Source organism: Conger conger, chromosome 1 (assembly GCF_963514075.1).
Source record: "Conger conger chromosome 1, fConCon1.1, whole genome shotgun sequence".
In the NCBI taxonomy this organism is placed as follows: Eukaryota; Metazoa; Chordata; class Actinopteri; order Anguilliformes; family Congridae; genus Conger; species Conger conger.
This window is the reverse complement of record NC_083760.1, coordinates 78,704,254-78,725,114: the sequence shown is the minus strand read 5'-3', so window position 1 is coordinate 78,725,114 and position 20,861 is coordinate 78,704,254. Positions and strand designations below refer to the sequence as shown.

The 20,861-nt window shown below is 51.9% G+C and overlaps 1 protein-coding gene and 4 non-coding genes across 5 annotated transcripts; all 5 read right to left on the bottom strand.

Moving 5' to 3' along the window:
- Window positions 1-174: 174 nt before the first annotated feature.
- ncapd2 (non-SMC condensin I complex, subunit D2) lies at window positions 175-20,835 on the bottom strand. The gene is made up of 32 exons (XM_061244326.1): window positions 20,701-20,835; window positions 19,792-19,908; window positions 19,509-19,584; window positions 18,770-18,828; window positions 18,470-18,645; window positions 17,411-17,556; window positions 16,897-17,024; window positions 16,635-16,758; window positions 15,979-16,126; window positions 14,977-15,174; window positions 13,782-13,916; window positions 13,603-13,690; window positions 12,439-12,637; window positions 12,152-12,270; window positions 11,334-11,546; window positions 10,942-11,116; window positions 10,202-10,286; window positions 9,508-9,644; window positions 9,158-9,290; window positions 8,973-9,051; window positions 8,632-8,847; window positions 8,314-8,468; window positions 7,756-7,864; window positions 7,501-7,624; window positions 6,431-6,586; window positions 4,316-4,493; window positions 3,062-3,156; window positions 2,838-2,918; window positions 2,261-2,444; window positions 1,836-1,995; window positions 582-692; window positions 175-488 (listed from the first exon to the last, which is right to left on the bottom strand). Exons 2-32 carry the CDS (start codon window positions 19,904-19,906, stop codon window positions 406-408), a joined length of 4,185 nt encoding a protein of 1,394 aa, XP_061100310.1. The 5' UTR covers window positions 19,907-19,908; window positions 20,701-20,835; the 3' UTR covers window positions 175-405.
- LOC133110713 (small nucleolar RNA U85) lies at window positions 13,027-13,379 on the bottom strand. The gene has a single exon (XR_009704903.1). It is a non-coding gene; the product is annotated as a small nucleolar RNA U85 (small nucleolar RNA).
- Window positions 14,231-14,565, bottom strand: LOC133110705 (small nucleolar RNA U85). Its single transcript, XR_009704896.1, has one exon. It is a non-coding gene; the product is annotated as a small nucleolar RNA U85 (small nucleolar RNA).
- On the bottom strand, window positions 17,769-18,068 carry LOC133110700 (small nucleolar RNA U85). Its single transcript, XR_009704895.1, has one exon. It is a non-coding gene; the product is annotated as a small nucleolar RNA U85 (small nucleolar RNA).
- Window positions 19,097-19,376, bottom strand: LOC133110710 (small nucleolar RNA U85). Its single transcript, XR_009704897.1, has one exon. It is a non-coding gene; the product is annotated as a small nucleolar RNA U85 (small nucleolar RNA).
- Window positions 20,836-20,861: the final 26 nt, after the last annotated feature.

The following is a 20,861-nucleotide window of genomic DNA, read 5'->3' as shown; positions in this document are numbered from 1 at the left end:
TTGCAGTAAAATACTATTCTTTGCAAGTATGCCAAACTTACAATACATGCATTTAATTGTATAATAAAAAAATCAAAGGTCAAAGCTGGCTTTGTAACATCAGATCTGGTCAATCATTGATTGGTGTAAAAAAAAAAAAAAATGAAGTAAGAGGAAACAAACAAAACAAACAAATTAGTTTATACAAAATCTTTATTTTAAAAAATTTGATTCTGTCCAATCATAATTTAACTGCTTAGGTAAAAGTGTGATAATTCTTAGATAATAAACACACTGGAAAACATGAAATTGAGAAAGGCAAGACAGGTCAATACAAACATACAAAAAAAAAAAAACATTTATACAAAGTAAGAAAGCAGGTAAGAAGAGGGAGGGGGAAAGAGGGGCGATCAGGACAAAACGAGATCAGTGTCGGAGCCGAGTCCGTCGAGATGAACGGGCGATGGGCGTGGTCACCTTGGGAGTCTCGTTCTCAGCCATGACAGCGTCTGAAGGAGAGAGGGGAACAACGTCAAGCCAAAACTCAGTAGCTGTCAGAACCCACAACCGTCTACGGAAAGAGCGGATCAGGGCAGTCTCACCTTCCTCATCCTCCTCATCACTGCTGAAGACCATGCGCGTTTTCTTAGGCCTACGACAGGTTTTAGGGGTCGCAAAGTCGCTGTCCTGGCAGGTGGAGTTTCTACCTTTAGCTGAAAGACACGAGGCCGGCACATCATTACCATGTGAAAGTAATGTCACATTTTTCACACGCAGGTTCTCACAAAGTGAAGTGATAAGAGTGTGCGCATCATAGAAATTGATAGAATGTGTGATGTGACCACCATACACCGACCACTTTAGGTTCACTTGTACACCAGCTTGTTAAAGTGGCAGCAACTAAATGCATAAAAGCATGCAGATGTGTTTGAGGTCCGACGGTTTTAGACCAAAATGTGAGAACGGGGAAGGAATGTGATCCAAGCGACTTGGAATGATTGTTGGTGACAGACAGGTTGGTTTGAGTATCTCAGAAACTGCTGATCTTCTGGGATTCATGCACAACAGTCTCCAGAGTTTGCAGAGAATGGTGCGAAAAACAGAAAATCCAGGGAGCACTAGCCTTGTTAATGAGGAGATCAGGAGAATGGCCAGACTGGTTGAAGCAGACAGTAACACATGCCCACACATTACAAGTGTAGTAATGAGTGTTGTAAAATAAGTCTAATCAATACCTAAGTGTATATCATGGTACTTTTGTTGCAGTGTAGTTGTGTACAATATTTCAGAGCCCAGAGCCAGTCTCTGTACAGCTTTAAGAGCTGACTCACATTCCACAACTTTAAGCATAACATTCTGACTCAGTGACAGCACCAGCAGTGCATGAGGAGCATCTCCCCACTGCATGTTGTGACATCATATGGACCAAGTCACACGAGCCCCGAGAAACTCACTGAGTTACAGGTCCTGAGGAGCACAAACCCCGAGAACTCACTGAGTTACAGGTCCTGAGGAGCACAAACCCCGAGAAGTCACTGAGTTACAGGTCCTGAGGAGCACAAACCCCGAGAACTCACTGAGTTACAGGTCCTGAGGAGCACAAACCCCGAGAACTCACTGAGTTACAGGTCCTGAGAAGCACGAGCCCCGAGAAGTCACTGAGTTACAGGTCCTGAGGAGCACGAGCCCCGAGAACTCACTGAGTTACAGGTCCTGAGGAGCACAAACCCCAAGAACTCACTGAGTTACAGGTCCTGAGGAGCACGAGCCCCGAGAACTCACTGAGTTACAGGTCCTGAGGAGCACAAGCCCCGAGAACTCACTGAGTTACAGGTCCTGAGGAGCACAAACCCTACCTCGTGTGGTCCTGCGGGCGGGTTTGCTCAGAGGCCGGGGAGTACAGACGCTCTCCGCCTCCTCTCCCTCCCTCCCCTCCTCCATCTCGCCGCTCTCGATGTTCTCCAGCCCTTTAGTGTGGACGGCAGTCAGCTTCTTCTCAAAGTCCTCCACCTGGGCCTGAGAGAGGGCAGGGGGGGGGGCGTTAAGACCCCGCAGTCGCTGAGAAAGGCCGGCAGCAGCCGGGGCTCGAACAGAAAACCACCGCAGAGCGGCGAACCGAAACACGTCATTTTACTTTGAACGTTATGACACAACGCGGGGCTGAGTCACGGTTACAGATTTGACATTTAAAAAAAAAAAGAAAGAAAGAAAGGCCCAAGGAGCCCTGGCGCAGTTTGACGAGGGGGGGGGGGGATGTGGAAGAACGCCCACGCGCCGGTACCTTGAGCTGAGGCTTGGCCCCGCGGCGCACCCGCGCGGCGACCGACAGCAGGGGCTGGTACACGCCCGGCTCCGTCAGCTTGTCGCTGTAGCACTCCCAGCACTCCTGCAGCCGCTTGAACCCGCGCTCGCACATGGACAGCAGGGAGAGCGACACGGCCAGGTCGCACCACTGCCTCTCCGTCCTGAGGCACGGCACAGGAGAGAGGGGGAGTCACACCACAGACAGACAGGGAACACGGACGCATCCCCCCCTCCGAGGGTGAAATTGTGTACATTTTAAGGACTGGCAGCACTAGTGTTCCCATCACAGCAATTAAGCCTGGCACCGCGGGAGCGCGTCGAGGAGCGGAGGTGGGTGTCGGAACAGTCACGGCACGTCAACGGCGTCGTTGACCCATTTCTCCGCTGCGCGGGGATTAGAACAGCCGCGCCGCCTGCAGTCACGAGCGCGGGAAGGCAGGGGAGAGCCGTGACCGCAGAATGTGCATCATCGAATCGGCGGAGGAAACGGCGAGAGACGCACCCCGGGAGGAGCGAGGGAGAGGGGGGGGGGGGGGCCACGTTTGTTCACTCACTTTGCGGTCCTGAATCTCTGACAGAGCTTCTCCACCAGGCTCTCGGTCTGCTTCTCTTTGGTGATGTAGGAGAAGAGTTGCCTGTGAGAGAAGGAAGGGTTTTGACCATCAGAAGACACCGCTGTCAATCAACTGCACACCAAGCTAAGCCAACGGGGCTGGGGCCCTCGGCCTCCGGGGGGCCAACGGGCCAGACTGGGCTGCACAGCACAAAGGCCCCTCACTTCATAATGGTGTGAAAGTCTTCCTCCTTCATCCCTCGTTCAGGGTCGGACAGACGACTGATGATGTCAGGGAGCAGGTTGTAGATGGCATTGTCCTGCAAGAACAAAAGTATATAATACTTAGTGAGAATAGTACAGGCCCTCAGATGATCTGCCCTCTATCCAAGCAAAAGCTGGTGGGAAACACAGGCTAAGGGTGAAACAGGCAAAGGCTAATCTGGGTGTCACAGGATAGGTATTTGTGGAAAGTCATTTTGTCAATTAATTGAATTTTCAATCACCGGCTTGGTTCTCCAATTCTGGGGGGGGGGGGATCTAATGGAATCAATTTAATCCAACTACATTAAAAACAAAAAAGCCTACCAACGTGTATGCACTGGTACAATTTATTAAAATGATTTTCTGTTGCATTTAGTTTGTGGAATGAATCATTCTATTGTACTACCAATAACACAATTTTCCTTTTAGACAGTCCTTCCCACCTGAAGTACCCTCACGAGACATGACCCCTCTATGAAATGTTACAAAACGGATAATAATTAGCCAGACGCCCCCATACTAACCCATTATTATAACACAAACAACCGCACGGAACCTTAAATGGCACAGAGGTCCCACATTGTACAGCGGTGTAATTACAGCAATTACTGCATGACCACTACACGCGTACAGCTTGATACAATCACTTGGAAGAACAAATGACCAGCATGATTCAACTCAAGCTGTAATTTTGTTTCCGTGAGATAACGACTATTCTGACCCCATGTATTGCGCTATATGCTGGTACATTACGGCAGGGCTCTGCCTGGCAGCCTACCATCCCGTAGGTTACTGAAACCCTAACCAAGCACACTTCATTCAACACCTATAGATCTTGAGGAGCTGTTCATTAGTATTCGATAGCGCTTTTAACCATAGAGCTTAAGTAATGCCTCATTCACCCATTCACACACTCGCTAACGGTGACTGGCTGCCTTGCAAGTCACCAACCAGCTCGTCAGGTAATTAGGGATTGGGCATCTGGCTCAGAGACACCGAAACACCCTGGCAACCCTCCAACAGCCAGGCGACCGCTCTTACCCCAGAAACTAAAGGCACCCCTGCAGAACAACCAGGTGCGCCAATATATGGTTGAAATGAAAACTACAGGACGGTAGATCAGCAGGAACAGGGTCGGGCAGCCCTGCGCTAGAGGCAGTATTTACTCCCTGCCCGCAGGCAGACGGAAGAGGCTGACAGGGCGGCGGGGCCTACCTTGCTGGCGAGCTCGTTGAAGAAGTTGAGGGCCAGGCTGGCGATGTGGGGCTGGGCATCGATGAGCAGAATGGCCACCTCGCTCACCTGCCCTTTGACCTTCAGAACGTCCTTCAGCACCAGCTGAGTCAGCACCGTCACTGCAGTCTGCCTGACGGACGAGCTCTCGTCACTGAGCCTGGGCACAGGACAGAGCCTTACTGCACACACACCCCTACAACTGCACGCACACACACACACACACACACACACACCTACAACTGCACACACACACACACAACTGCATACACACACGCACACCTACAACTGCACACACACACACACACCTACAACTGCACGCACACACACACCTACAACTGCACGCACACACACACACACACACAACTGCACGCACACACACACACCTACAACTGCACACACACACACACACAACTGCACACACACACACACACACACACAAAGTTGCTCCCCTACACAGCTGCCCAACCCCATTCCTGGAGATCCACCATCCTGTAGGTTCACTCAATTCTATCAATCAGCAACACAATTTTTCAGGGTTGAGGTGAAAATCCTACAGGACCGCAGATCTCTGGGGGGTTGGGCATTATGCCCTACATAATGGCTCACACCACATTCACCAGCGACTGTGTGCATTTCCCTCCAGCGCTTAATAAACAGGCCAGCCTTTAGAGGTGAGCCCTGCAGCAGGACTTGGATCCTGAGGGATTCAGATCAGTCAGTTCAGAGGCTGAGCAGAACGACCACACCGCAGGTAACCGTGGGCAGGGGAGGGTGAGAGCTCCTCACTGTCAGTATTAATATCTCCCAGTGTGATCAGATTTAGTATCTGTGCGGCGTGTTGCCAGGGGCTCTCGGGCTGGCTCTGTTCACGTTCACCTGACATCACCTGAAATAACCCCTCTGCATGCTGCCCGAGCAGAGGCCAAGCAGACTAATGAACAACTGGAGCAAGGAGGAGGGGGAAGCACACGACTGCGTTACACTGCATACGCATCATTCCCAGAATGCTCCGGGCACGACTGCAAGCTACACACAATATAGTAACGGAGACAAGGGACACATTCGTACTTAATTTGTAGGACTACAGTATTTTGTTAAAGCAATTGTCGCATTTTCTCCAAAAGACACTGCAGACAACGGAGGGGCTCACCCTGCAGTTTTCCGACACTTCGCACTCAGATTCACACCAAGATTTTATGCCAAGTCGAGTCTGAATGCGGGTGACAGAAGACGGGCATGGGTATGTGATGCAGACACTGGGCTCTGCTCCCACAACCTGCAGGATGGCAGCGCTTTCAGCGTTTTCGTTTGAGTGCGTGCTCATATGGGACAGTTCCAACGCCCCCCGCCCCCCCCAAAAAAAATAAAAAAATTAAAATGAAGTGTAGGGTCTCCTGAGGGTCCCCACTCCTGCCGCTGCTCAAAACGCCTCGCTGGCCGCTCAAACACAGCAGCGGTCCTCTGGCTAGACCTCAGCAGGCTCACAACCAAGGTGTGCACAAGGACACACATTCACTCCTTCAGACAGGGGGAGCTCCATGAAGAGGATTCAGATTCCATCCATCCATCCATTATCTTAACCCGCTTATCCTGAACAGGGGCTGGAGCCTATCCCAGCATACATTGGGCGAAAGGCAGGGATACGCCCTGGACAGGTCGCCAGTCCATCGCAGGGCACACACACCATTCACTCACACACTCATACCTACGGGCAATTTAGACTCTCCGATCAGCCTAACCTGCATGTCTTTGGACTGTGGGAGGAAACCGGAGTACCCGGAGGAAACCCACGCAGACACGGGGAGAACATGCAAACTCCGCACAGAGAGGCCCTGGCCGACGGGGATTCGAACCCAGGACCTCCTTGCTGTGAGGCAGCAGTGCTACCCACTGCACCATCCGTGCCGCCAAGATTCAGATTCTCCAATTCAAATTTAAAATGACCACTGCATTGACTTGGCACTGAGACATTATGGCAACTTTCTTTTTTTTGGTACCAAGACCTGTTGATCATGCGAATCGATTACCATGCTAATGTAGGAGAATGATCTAATAAATTTATAAAAAACACTTTAGTGAATGTTAGCGTGTTACCTGGCGTAGAGGTTCTGAGTCCAGGGTTCGAGGATGTTGGGAAAACGCACGGTGAGGTCTCCCAGGGCGATGATGGTGTTGGCTCTGACCACAGGCAGAGAGGACCTCTCCAGCACCGTGAAGAGCAGCCTGATGTTCTCCTCACACACAGAGGGGCTGAGAGAGAGAGACGCAGCCGTTAGCATCAGCGCTAGCCACACACCCAGGGGCGGAGAGAGAGACGCAGCCGTTAGCATCAGTGCTAATCACACACCCAGGGGCGGAGAGACGCAGCCGTTAGCATCAGCGCTAGACACACACCCAGGGGCAGAGAGACGCAGCCGTTAGCATCAGCGCTAGTCACACACCCAGGGGTGGAGAGAGACGCAGCCGTTAGCATCAGCGCTAGGTGACACACAGAGGGGCTGAGAGATGCAGCCGTTAGCATCAGCGCTAGACACACACCCAGGGGCAGAGAGACGCAGCCGTTAGCATCAGCGCTAGTCACACACCCAGGGGTGGAGAGAGACGCAGCCGTTAGCATCAGCGCTAGTCACACACCCAGGGGCAGAGAGACGCAGCCGTTAGCATCAGCGCTAGTCACACACCCAGGGGCAGAGAGACGCAGCCGTTAGCATCAGCGCTAGTCACACACCCAGGGGCGGAGAGAGACGCAGCCGTTAGCATCAGCGCTAGTCACACAAGCAGGGGCGGAGGGAGACACAGCCGTTAGCATCAGCGCTAGTCACACACCCAGGGGCAGAGAGACGCAGCCGTTAGCATCAGCGCTAGTCACACACCCAGGGGCGGAGGGAGACGCAACCGTTAGCATCCTGAGTGGCTTTATAGCACACACACACACATTGAGTTTCACTAATCCTGAGAACCATGCACTGCTGCTGGTTCTAAGGATTAAAAAACAGTGAAGGCCTCATTCGCAGGCTGGGAGAAGACCAAAAGGAACAATTCCCAAAGAAGTTTAAGTGGAAACTCATCCAGGCAGTAGTAAAAAGGCCCAGAGTGAGGGGAGCTGGAGAGCAGGTGCATGGGGCGGACAGGAAGGCTGAGCGGAGGCCGGGGCTGGCGGTCACCTGATCATCATGAACTGGGCCAGGGCCAGGCAGGCGGAGGTGCAGAGCTGGGGGTGGGCGTAGCGGCCGGGGGAGCTGCACACCCTCACCAGCAGGGGCAGGAAGGAGCTCAGCAGGTTCTCCTCTGGATGGGGGGGGGGGGGGGGGCAGTTAATATTTCACCTCAATGTAAAACCAACCGAAAACCAACACACAAATCCTGAATATACATACAAGGGCTGCGGGGCACTGCGTGAACCTGAGAATGAAACTCACCAGCTAATAATTCTGTCTCACAGATCTTGCGGATTAGCTCCGCTTCGGTGTCGTCTGCAGAGGCACCCACCAATCCCAGCTCCTCCTCGATGGTCTCATTGGACGCCTGCTGTAGGTGGAGCGAATCACAATAAAGCAGGTGAGGCAGAGCGCAACTAAGAACTTCAGAGGTTCACACAAAAACCAGATTTTTGTCCAATCAAACTGTAAGAGGGTATTTTTAAAGAGCCTCGCACCACACAAATGGCAACAAAGAAAAATCAACCAACTCAACAGCATAACACAGAGCAGAGAGATAGAGCAGTAAAGGGCAGTTCAGGGAAGGGGCAAGATGGGTTAGGGTATTTATGGAGGACAAGATATTGGTCAAAAGATGAGGGGAGCTAGAGTAACAAGTGGAAAATGCTCATAGCTCAAGTGGGGAAGGGACACCACCAGGTCAGTGTGGGGGGCTACATATAAAATCTTTACCAGATTAATGGTTGAAGTTTGACTATGTGCTATGGAAACAAGGACTGGCAAGTCATTCCCAATAAGACGGCTCTGTAGGAAAAATACCTTGGCCTTGCTGGAGGGGCCAGCGGCCTCCCTCTCTTCCCTCTCTCCCCTCCTCCTGCGGAGCTCCACGCTGACACTGCGCTCCAGGTGAGACACCTGCCAGAAGGCCACAGAGCCACACAGGGCCAGGAGCTGGGCCAGGGAGACGCAGCTCACTGTGGGAGGAGAGGAGAACATTAGACCCAACCCAGGAGCACACGACTGCACCCCCACAGGAGAGAACGGAAGGAATGCAAGTTTTATGCAAAAGCACTAGAGTCTTTACACCAATTACTCTAGTACCACTAATAGCACCAATGACTTTGCCTGCATCCTTACTTTGTCCGCCCTCGTCATCATCACCCTGAGACCCTCCCTGCGATTGGCGGCCCTCCTCGCCGCATTCCCCGCCCTCTGAGGTCTGGTCCAATAGCAGGCGAGCGCAGCGCTGAAGGAGGTGGGAGCAGATCTGGTCAGGTGACTCCGCCAGGAAGAAAATGAGCCGGACTGCCTGCTCCATGAAGCTCTGCCAGTGCGGGTCAGCCATTACCACACCTGGCCAGCAGAGGGAGGGAGGGAGTCACGTCAGGCAAGCAGCCGTGGAGGACCGCACGGCCATAACTTATTGACGGTGCCTGAGCTTTAAAGCGGGCTAGACTGAGTGAGATCAGCCGTCCTACCTTCTTGGATGGCCTGGGTGAGGCAGGTGAAGAGCTGGTGGTCCTGAGGCAGTCTGAATGGAGGAGCATCTTTATTCAGCTGCAACCAAGAGGGAGAACACATCAGCATACGCCAGCGACAGGAGCGCCCCGTCACATGCAGGAGCGTTTGCGGACTGTTGGCGTAAGAGACGGCAGACGTGTACCTTGCTGTGCGCAGTGATGCCGCAGATGGTGAGGACTGCGTCTCTGGCCAATAGGAAGTCCTCCGTCACTTTCTCCCCAAGCGCCACGGAGCACAAAGTGTCCAGGTTGCCGAGCACCACCTCCCTCTCCGCCCTGAAACAGGTCAAACGGCACAAGAGCCCCAGTGAGCACGCCCGGAGATGTGGACCGAGACCGACACGGTGTACCACAAGCAGTACGAGGACGACCATCGCACAGCAGGAGACGCGCAGGGGGAGACGCGCAGGGGAGACGCGCAGGGGGGAGACGCGCAGGGGGGAGACGCAGGGGGAAGACGCGCAGGAGAGACGCGCAGGACGCATGGTCTCACCGCGCAGCCATGCCCAGCAGCAGGACGGCAGCGCGTCTCTGCAGGCCGGAGCTCTCCTGCTTCCCGCTGAAGCGCTCCCACAACACCTGCACCACGCTGGCCTGTAGGCTGCTGCCGCCCCCGAAGAACTCCTGCACCTAGAGAGAGAGAGAGAGGAGGTTAGCACAGGGACCCCAAAGAACTTCTGCACCTGTTTGGGGGGGGTGGGGGGTGAGCTCCTGCAGACAGAGGGCGCATTGCGCAGAAACGCGTCAGCCCCACACTGCCCAGCGGTGAGCCACACTGGTCCCTCCGCACTCTCCCAATTACACAAACTATGCCAGTTTAATGCAAATGACCAAGAGCTGTGGGACACATCAATTCAAACACTCAGTTACCCACAGTAATTAACTAATTCATCCATTTATGTAATTCATAGTCTCTGATGTTTTTGTTCCATCTCCAGCACAAGGGTTGGCCATTACACCAGAGGTATTGTATGCCTCATTAAAAAAAATTGCTAGGCAACTGCAAAATTTTCACTTATTTGTCACAACAGTATCATGTAATTTCAAATTAGTCAAGCAGTTTCCCTGTTAGTGTGACTTTGAAGAGGAAGCTGGGTGAAAACAGCAATAGCAATGTAGTGGGAAGCAATAAAATAAAATAAAAAAAAACAGCTGAAAGTGGCACAGCAGTGTGGGCTGGCACTCACTATCTCCTCCAGACACTGGATGGTCCCCATGGAGGCATCCACCATCAGCTCTGAGAGACTGTCCACCAGGGTCTGCGCCTTGGCCCTGGAGGAGAAAAACAAACACTCCCTCAGCACAGACGAGGCGGTAGCTCCGCTCACCTCACCTCACGGAGACACGGCGGGTTTATGATACGAGTTGGTGAAACAGGGCCCAACACTGGCCAGGGGGGATGTTGGGACAAGGCATAGCTGCACTAAAACCAAGAACGCTCCCCAATCTAGAACACGGAGTGAAGTAAAGAGCTGTACGGGGGTTTTAACCACCTCAGTAATCGCCTCTTTTGTGAAAAACAACCCTGGTGATGTCCACGATACGAGTTAAAGCCAGTCTTGGTCCCACACTGACCTGGTGGTGGCCATGATGAGTTAATGTGACTTGGCACACACATGCGTTAGGGCAGTGGTCTCCAACCCTGGTCCTGGAGAGCTACTGGGTCTGCTGGTTTTCGTTTTTACCCTGCAATTAACTATAATCAACCGCTCTAATTTAATTAATTAACTCACCTCACCTAATTACCTGGGTCTCAACAGGTGCTGATTTTAAGGTGAAAACAAAAACCAGCAGACCCAGTAGCTCTCCAGGACCAGGGTTGGAGACCCCTGCGTTAGGGAGATGTGGCCCACAGGATAGGAGTTAGGACCGATCTGGTGGTGTCCGTAACATAGTGAGAAATGTGCCCCCCCCCCCCCACACTGACCTGGTGGTGTCCCCCTGGGGGTTGAGGTACAGCCGGCGGTAGGCCTGCACCACGGCCTCCTTCACTGCGGCGTCGGTGGACCAGACGAGCGGAAGCATCCGCCTCACCCCCAACAGCGCGTTCGCCACGCTGAACTCACACACCGTCACACAGAACTGCACCGCCTCCTGCACCACTGAGAGAGAGAGACACACGCAGAGGTCAGAGCTCCTAGCCAAACCTCGAGACAATGAGCATGCTCATTATATAGCAAATTATATAGCACTGTCTGTGCAAAATTACACCAAAAAAATAATAAAATAAATAATTCCACTGGCCACTGAGAAACAGGCTGCCAATGGTGAACTCATCCTACATTAACAGACTGAAAAGCAGTGAGGCAGAGTGTTTACCAGTGGTGGTTTTCCAGTAGAGCATGGTGTTGATGACAGCGATGGCCTTCTCTACTTGCAGCGCAAAGCTCTCCGTGTCCCTCAGGTACTGAACCAGCATCTCCTGCTTCTTCAGCTCGCTCTCCTCTGCCTCATCCCTCTCTCCTCCCTTCTCCTCCTCCGGCGGGGCGACAGCCTGCTCTTCCTCTTTCTGAGGGGCCTCCTGCTCTGGGCCTGAGGGGTGAAGGGGGTAAAACAGTGATTTTACACTACGGGAACTATATTTGACAGCGAGTTAAAAGGCCTTATGGTTGAAGGTTCATACAGCTTGTTCAAACCAAGTGCAAACTAAAGTAGGAACAATCTCACTGAAGTGCACTCTGGGTTTGGGGCAAGGGGGCCCCCCAATTTGGTCCGTTTGCAAGAGGGGGACACACATTGTTTGCCTGGCCTGATAAAAGCAAACAGACATCTCAGGGGCTGGGAAGACATTTACAACCAAGTGCGTCTAGCCAAGAAGTAGCGTTAGCGCAGTGTGAGGCAGGACCTCATCCACAACAGTGCTGGGGACCCACAGAAGCAGGAAGCCCAGAGATTTGAATTGGGTTTTAAAACGATAGTCCTACATCAATTTACACATGAACTTTGTTTAAGTGGGGTTCCTCTTGCCACAGGTTTAGGAGGCCTTGGTTTAGCAGTTTGGGAAACCCCATCCTGCACTACAATATCACAGATATTCTCTGTTCAGTTACACTGAAGCGAATGTAGAAGCAGGCTGAGCTCCTGGGCCAACCCCACAGCCTGATGGAGTGAGCCACACTGAAGCAGGGAAGCGTCACCTTTGAAGATACGAGCCAGCGTGTCCATGACGGACTCTGTGGAGGGCGAGGAGAGGGCGGAGAAGAGCGGAGACTCGGGGAACTCCTTGCGAGCCTGAACGCACAGACGTACGGCCTGCCTGCATGGGGAACACGCGAGCACACAGTAAACACACCACACACCACACACACACACCACACACAGGGAAAATGTATGTGGCCTCTTGTCATGGGCTGTGCCAATGGAAACACTGCAGCACGTATGTACACGTATGTACACACACACACACACACACACACACACACACCTGTACTTGTTCACCCTCAGGAACTGCGCGATTTGCACGGCTGTGGCCCGGTCGTCCTCCTGCGTCTGCAGCTCTCCCAGGCCCTCCTCGGGCTCTGCGCCCTCCTCCTCCTCGCTGGCGGGCTCCAGCTCCGCGCGGGCCGTCAGCAGCAGCTCCGGCTCCATGGCTGCCCACAGCTCCCCGGCCTCGATCACCGCCACTGGGGAGGAGAGGGTCAGTGCAGGGCCTCGTGTGCAAACACACAGCCATGAACATCAGAAACTGGGCTGCGGGGTATTTCACAGAGCAGGATTCACAGAGTTAGCTGGAGAACGGCACTGGGTAAAACCCAAAACATCTCTAAATGTTCCACATTTGGGAGGGTTCTGGGTTTTCCTTAGTGCACTTCGAGCCAACTCCATAATCCTACTTTGAGAAACAGGGCCCTGGGGGGGGCATAACACGAAGCAGGATTAAAGAGTTGGCTGGATAAGTTGGAGTAAAATGCTAAACTCTTCCAAAACTGGAACATTCACTGAAGTAAAAACAGCTGGGTTTCTCGGTACGTACCCAGCTAGCGTAATCCTACTTTGTGAAACGGAGCTCTGTCGCCCTCAGATTACCAAAGAAGCCGCTCATAGGTCACTGACTGCTTGTAGAGGGGAGCCTCCCAGCCTCCCAACATAAACACATACACACACACACACACCAGACAGACACTCACGACACACACGCACGCACACACACACACACACACACACACTGTCAGCCCCCCCCCACCCCCACTCCTCCTCAATCTCAGGAGGCAGGTGTGAGGGGCGGGGCTTCCTCACTGTAGGTGGGCCCTTACAGCAGAGCAGCAAATCTCCGCCGCCCTGCCAAGATTACCCACCAATCAGGAGGCGGGAGACCCTGACCTCTCAGCCAACCGCCTCGCATTCGCCTTGGTCTCATCACCGGGCAAAACAGAGAGAAAGGGCTACAAATCCAAGGCAACAAGCGCACTAACAAATACCCGCAGGCAAGACGGAGGAAAGAAAGAAAGAGCCGTGCGAGGAACACGGAGATGAGGGGAATGAGGATGACTGCGGTACAGGACAGGCCGAGGAGGACAGGTGCTGTACAGGCGACAGGCTGACACGAGCTGCCAGTGAACTCCACGAGTCCCGACAGGCTGGTAATTACCTGGAGCCTTCTCTCTCCCCCTATCCCTCAGCTCCTTCAGCCGGGCTGTCTCCTTCTCCAGGGGCTTCTTCAGATCAGCGCTGCTCAGCTGCAGACAGAACACACGCGCGTTTCGCCCGCGATTCCCATCACAGCGCTCATTACGGCGGAGGACGTGTCAGGGAGGGCCCGTTCGTTACCTTGCAGCTGTAGGGGTTGTGAGCGATGAAGGCTGCCAGGAGCTGGATGGCGTTCTTGCACACGTTGATGGACTTGTCCAGCAGGCGACCCACCGCCAGCCCCATGACCTCGCTGTAGCGGCACAGGGGCAGAGCCTGGGGGGGGGGGGGGGCAAGAGGAGAGATGAACACACATGCCATGAGCAATTCACTTTAACAAGGGGGAGAAGGAGCAATTCAATTCAGGACCCACCAAAATGTTATTTCTTGAGCCAGACGTCTCAGACCAACTGACCCTCAGCAGCAGCAGATAAAGAAAAGCTTTAAGGGTTAACTGTGCTGCGTGAAACCCGGAGCAGCTCTACTGCAGTCCATGTACCAGATTCGGGAGGCTTCCGGGCTTTTCCTGGTTTACTTATCCAGGTAACTCCGAAATCCTGCTGTGAAACGGAGCTCTGGTGAAACACTGTAGCCCTCAGATTACCAAAGAAGCCGCTCATAGGTCACTGACTGCTTGTAGAGGGGAGCCTCCCAGCCCCCCAACATAAACACATACACACACACACCAGACAGACTCACTCACTCACGACACATACACACATTCACTGTGGCCCCACCCTCACCCCTGCTCCTCCTCAATCTCAGGAGGCAGGTGTGAGGGGCGGGGCTTCCTCACTGTAGGTGGGCCCTTACAGCAGAGCAGCAAATCTCCGCTGCCCTGCCAAGATTACCCACCAATCAGGAGGCGGGAGACTCTGACCTCTCAGCCAACCGCCTCGCATTCGCCTTGGTCTCATCACCGGGTTTTTATTTCTATATGTCATATCGCAGAAGCTGGTGCTGCTCTAACTTCAGTTTACTCATAACACTCCAGCCAGCAGATCAGCAGAGGTGGCCAGGTTGCTGCTCATCTCCTCCCGCCTGCCAGCTCACCTCCACCCTCCGACCCCACATCCACCAGGAGGCTCTTTCTGCAGCCTCCCCCAACCTACAGGCAGGCTTGTCCCTCCCCCTCAATCCTCTGGCTGTCAGACGGACGGAGCAGGGAATCCTCGGCAGCACACCTCCGCCGGGAGCAGCCCGGCCTGCCAGCCTTCGTCCCCGCCGCGTTTCATCTCCGATGCCTCCACACCTCCCACGGCGTACCCTCGATCGTCTTTTAATAACACGGAGAAGCGGCTGGGCGGACAGCGCGGGGGGGCTTTCGGGGGCTCACCTTGCTGTTGACGATGCGGGCGTACACATGCAGCACTCGGGCGCGCACGTGAGAGTTGGTGTCGTGGAGGTGCTCCTGCAGGATGTCCAGGAAGCGGTCCCGGTCGGCCCGGCCCGAATCGTTCAGCCCGTCTCCGCTCAGAACCCGCACCAGCACCTCCCCCAGGACCTCGCACACGGCTATGCGCATGCTGTAGCTCTGACAGAGGAGGACACACTCGTTTTAGAAAACCATTCGTTTTCTAGCCGAGCTGTGGGTACTTCAGGCAACCAGAATCCACGCAAGCTGAAGCTCAAGGGCCGTGGAACACACACACACACACACACACACACACACACACACACTGCAGTGCTACAGGAGTTACGCCTGAGAGAGTAACAGCCTGTCATTGACAACTGAGGAGCCAATACAGCAGTAAGCAGAGAAACCCTAGCAAACTCAAACCTGATGGGCGAAAGTTGGCTTCATCCTATGTCTGCATGTTACTGGCCAGTCACAGAAAGGCATAGCCCAGGGACCTGATCAAAACCCTCAAATCCAGATACAGTCCTGGTTCCCTTTCTCCCAGGTAATTAACGGCTAATTAGTGCTACTGGCCAGGTAAAGGGAGGGTGGAACACCAGCAGTTCTCAGACCTCAAGGACCATGATTTGATGATCCCTGGCATAGCCCATGCTCTACATTAGGACTGACCAACCGTGTTCTTGGAGATATACAGTCCCGCAGGTTCACTCTGCCCCTTAAAGCACACCTCACTCAACAGCAAACAACCTCCATGAAGTGATACTAACTAGAATCAGATGTAGGTTTCGTTCTAACTCTAATTTGGCACAAGACTGCAGATCTGCAGTAACAGGGATTTGCCCTAAACCAACAAACAAAGACTCCAAAGAACAGATGTTTTTATATCAAATGAATTATGTAATTGCACAGCACCCGAAAGAGAATGTACACACACACACACACACACACACACACACGTGAGAGCAGAAGGGCAGTTACCTCTCCCTCCAGGTGTGTGAGCAGCACGCTGATGTTGAGGATCATGGTGTCGGGCACCAGGGTGCTGAGCTCAGAGAGGAAGGAGGAGAAGGCCTTCACACCCGAGCCCTCCCTACTCAGCTCCTCACTGGACTTCTGACCAATCTCTCTGCACAGAGGAGGGGAACGATGAGCCTTACTGCCACAGGAGGGAGTAACTAAAGATACAGCCTGAATGTGTTTAGTGCCGCCAAGACAACTTTATTTTTTCCTTTGTATTTTATCGGTTTGGCATCTAGTGGGGCTGTACATATCCAATACCCAACCTAGTTTACAATGTCCAATTATCTGTTCCATGTCCTCTCCCACGAACCCATGGTGTCACCGGCCACTTCCTTTCACAGACTACAGCAAAGTTTTAGTTACTGTACTGTAAGTGGCCCTCCAGGACAGGAATTACCCACCCCCTGCTCAAAAATATACCAAGAGACTGGAAAACCGTGCAGACACCATGACTGAAAGACTACAAGTTCATGGTGCCCATCTCACAGACACAGAGACACAGAGACACACAGACACACAGACACAGAGACACAGAGACACAGAGACACACAGACACACAGACACACAGACACACAGACACACAGACACACAGACACACAGACACACAGACACACCTCATGACCTCGCCGACAATGGCCTTGACGCTGTACTCGGTGCTCCATACCGCCACGGCCTGCGCGCACACAGAGGACAGCTGCTCAAAGTGCTGGAGCAGCAGGATCACCTTCACACTGGCACCTGGTGAGAGAGAGAGGGAGGGGGGTCAGGAGGGCAGGAGACGCCACCTCTCCCACACCCCCCGGCCAGGAGACGCCACCTCCCCCACGCCCGCGGCTGTCTAAGACGCGGGGCCCTGTTGGAGCACGGCGCACTGACCGAGCAGATGGTTGTACTTCTTCACCATCACGCCCAGCAGGTGGATGATGGCATCACGGCTGGGCTTGCACTTCACCAGGCTGATGCTGGGGTTCTCCAGGAGCTTGTAGCAGCAGCACGTCACGCAGCTGAGGAACCAGAGGGAGAGAGGTCAGTGAGCAGCCGGTCAGGCTAGACGAGCAGGGCCCAATGGAAGCCCAGCTGAGGAGAGGAATATGACAGGAGCTAAACTTTGATGGACAATGAAATTAACCAATCAGAAACAATGCGACAAGTCCAAGGCAGTTTCCATAGGGTAGGAATCAGGGAGTTTCATCCCTCCCACATAGGCACTCAAACTCCTACTGATTGTAGACTAAAGGATGTGTAACAGCCCCATAAGTTGAAATAACAGCAAGTGTACCAATAAAATGCATGCATTACCCTAAGAAGCTAACCATTCACGTATCTGCATTTTACTTACTGTAAACGACAGAACTGCAGGAAAGAGAATTCTCAGAGCACACTTTCTAACCTGACAAACTCCTCCTCCACCAGAGACAGGCTCCAGAGGGTCCTGATGTCCAGCTGCAGCAGCTGTGTGAGGGCCTGCAGCACTGGAGCCCTCTCGGAGTCCCACTGCATCTGACCCTCTCCACCTGGCCTGGCCTTCTTGCCACCCTGAGCGTCAGCGCACACAGCGGAGTAAAGGGCATTAGTGCAGCAAGGACCGCAGGGTCAGGAGGCAGACAGACCAATCCCAGGCACTCTGCTGAGCAGAGTCACCCAATCAAGTGTAAACCCAATGCTTCAAAAAAAAAAAAAAAAAAAAAAACCCCCGACCGCAAACGCACATTGTGGACAAGCATCTACAGATCTACGACAGGGTAAGACGCCCTCAGATTACCAAAGAAGCTGATCACAGCAGACTGGTCAACAAGGCCAAGCATCTCCCAGCCTCCTGACTCATACACACACACACACACACACACACACACACTGTCAGCACCCTCTCCAACTCGCCCATGTCTCTCCTGGGGAGCATTAGGGGCGGGGCTTGTATAATGTGGGTGGGCCCTTACAGCAGGGAAGCAATTCTCCACTTCCCTACCAAGATTACCCACCAATCAGGAGGCCGAGCACTCAGCCTTTTGGCCAGTCAGCTCACACTTGCCTTGATCTCATCACTGAGCAAAAGTTCATTAAAACAAGCGGCTTTCCTCTTCAACAGCTTAAGACCACTGCCTCAAAGGGAAGATCATGGCAGACTTGGCTCAAACTACCATTTGTACATGGCCATTCATACACATGTGAATTCTGCTATGCTAAGGGCACAATTACACTGCCTTATGGAAGCTAGGATTGGTAAAACATTTCCCATATGGATGCATAGTACAAATCATTTAACATTTTACAATAGAAATTACCAGAAAGATTAACAAACACAGACTGGCCCAGGCCCAGCGAAAAGAAAGAATGTACAAAACAGGAATAGGCAGGCTGAAGAACCAGTAAGAGATTATATACAAGGGCATTCTGGAGAAAGATGCTCATTAGAAACGACACCCATCACATAATACCTGTGAAGGCGTACCTTGCTAGGTGCAGTGACAATGCTCTGCCTGTAGGAGTCGCTCTCCAGATGCTCTGAAAGCTTGCAGAGCAGAAACGCAGCCATTTTAACAGCATTGAGCTGCTGCTTTCGGTCCACTGCAGAGAGCGTGGTGGAGAGGAGGAGGGATGGTAGAGAGACCGACAGTCCATTGACCACTGCACAGGGAATAAAGGGAAGGGGAACAGACAGATTTAGCCCAGAATGAGCCATTAAACACACACACACATTTATCTACTTAAATGCAAACAAATATAAACATTGACATGATTGCAGACTGACCTTGCACAAGCAACTCCAATGTATCTTCTTTCACAGCTACATCCACGGCCTGGAAATGTCTGTGAAAGAGATAGACCTTAGTCCTCCCACAGCAGCTCACCATTAGGAGAATTGCAGGAAACCGAACAATCAGCATGTTTTTGATGCCAACTTCAAAACTAAGGCGTACTAAAGAGTATGGCTAACTGGCTTTTTTAGCTAACTGGGACAGCCTGTGGGATGGAGCAATCAGACATCCTCATAGAACGCGTTTCAAAAACCATACATGTGTAAACCAGTGCAATAATGTAAATTGGGGGGGAAATGTACATTTACATTTCGGCAGAATGCCCTCAGATTACCAAAGAATTTGTTCATGGCACACTGACAGTTTGCGAGTTTCCCAGCCTCCTGACACACACACACACACTTGTCATTTCCACCCTCTTCCACCTCACGTCTCGGAATGAGGAAGAGTGTGAGGGCAGATTTACATTTACTGTAGGTGGACCCTTACAGCAGAGCAGCCAATCTCCACTACACCGCCAAGATTACCCACCAATCAGTCGGTTGGGAAAACCTCGCACTCGCACATTAGCTCACATTCGCCAAGGTCTCATCACAGGGCAACTAAACTAATATGAACTTTTTTTTCTCAAGTTCAAAATGAAGCACTTTGTTAGAAGGGAAGACTATCATAAATCAGCATACACACGGCACATTTTTCTATTGTTAAATGGCCAACAAGGGGAATACTGACTTGAGGACGCTGTATGCAGTGTCAAAGTGCTCCAGGATGCACAGTGGGCCCTGACTCCGCAATGCAGCCCTGAAACCTGAAGCAAGGAGCGGGCACAATTGGCACATATCCAAGAGCATATGCATACATACATCCCCAGTCATAAGTACCACTGACTTAATAAAGCCATGGGAACTAGACAAGAGTTTTTAATGGACAGTTAAAATGCTTATGTCAACAGGACAAACGCTGGGCGGTAACGGTACATCTAGCGTTATACCACTGACGCTAGCTTGTTACTTACTGTGGAGGTGTGTAGCTAGCTGTTTGGGGGAAAGAACATCTTGGACCACGTACTGATTGATGCCCCCAGTCTTCACCAAATCACTGACACACACTGGAACAATGAAGTCCCACATCTCTAGGAGAGATTTAAAACAATAGACAATGACCGACACGCTTGAAATAAGTAACAAGATGCCAGCATCCAACATAAAATAAAATGGCAGGTAAGGGTAAAAATCGCTTGATTGGATTAATATTAACGCCGGTAAGTCAATTAACGTTAGCCAACTTGACTATCTAGCCAAATAGTTGAATGGCTTGTGAAATTAACGCTAGTCTAAGTACATCAATAATGTTAGCCAATCATTATAGACTAGTCATAACGTTAAAAGTTAAAAGCTAGTTAACATCTGAGTAAGTTTAACGTCAACTTCGGAAAAAACCCCCAACTAATTTGGGATACATTCGATGAATTAGCCGAGTGCCCGTAAATTACGTTAGCATTACTGTAGCTAACGTAGCTAAATAGCTACGATTGTTACAGACAAGTCAACATGGGGACGGACATCTAACTAGCTATGTTTATGAATAACGTTAGCTAACGAGTCCAATGGCTAACTAATGCGTTCATTACAAGCAAATAGCCACAATCGCAGAACGCTGTTCAACAAAAATGCAGCTAACAGTAAGGTTAGTTAAGAAGGCAGCAAAATAAGTTTTATAGGTTAACAGTTAGCCACCTTAACGTTCGGTAACATAACTAACGTTAAAATAATGCATGAGTTTCAACCATAGCTAGTTTGGTAGCGACAGCACTCTCGTACTGCGTAACAATGTTACTAACATTCACTAATTAGACCATACAGCTAACGTATTCACCAGCTAAAAATAAAATGCATCAATAAGTGAATTCCAAAACAACACTCACCGTAAATCTTCAGAACTGAAATAGACTGGCTGCGACAAAAATAACTAGATGGCAGAGACGGCAAATGTTAGCTAGTGTACATCGCTAGCAACGGTTCCTCTGTGGAACAGCGCAGTTTTGAATTTGTCCCTTGCGCGCCAATACATATACGTCATCACGCT

Excerpts from the sequence above, each read along its gene's own strand:
- ncapd2 (XM_061244326.1), bottom strand. The coding sequence starts at position 19,906 with ATGTGGGACTTCATTGTTCCAGTGTGTGTCAGTGATTTGGTGAAGACT. Across the intron at positions 19,585-19,791 it reads GCTAGCTACACACCTCCACA|GTTTCAGGGCTGCATTGCGG; the intron begins GTAAGTAACAAG and ends TCCTTGCTTCAG. Across the intron at positions 12,638-13,602 it reads GGGGAGAGAGAAGGCTCCAG|TGGCGGTGATCGAGGCCGGG; the intron begins GTAATTACCAGC and ends TCTCCTCCCCAG.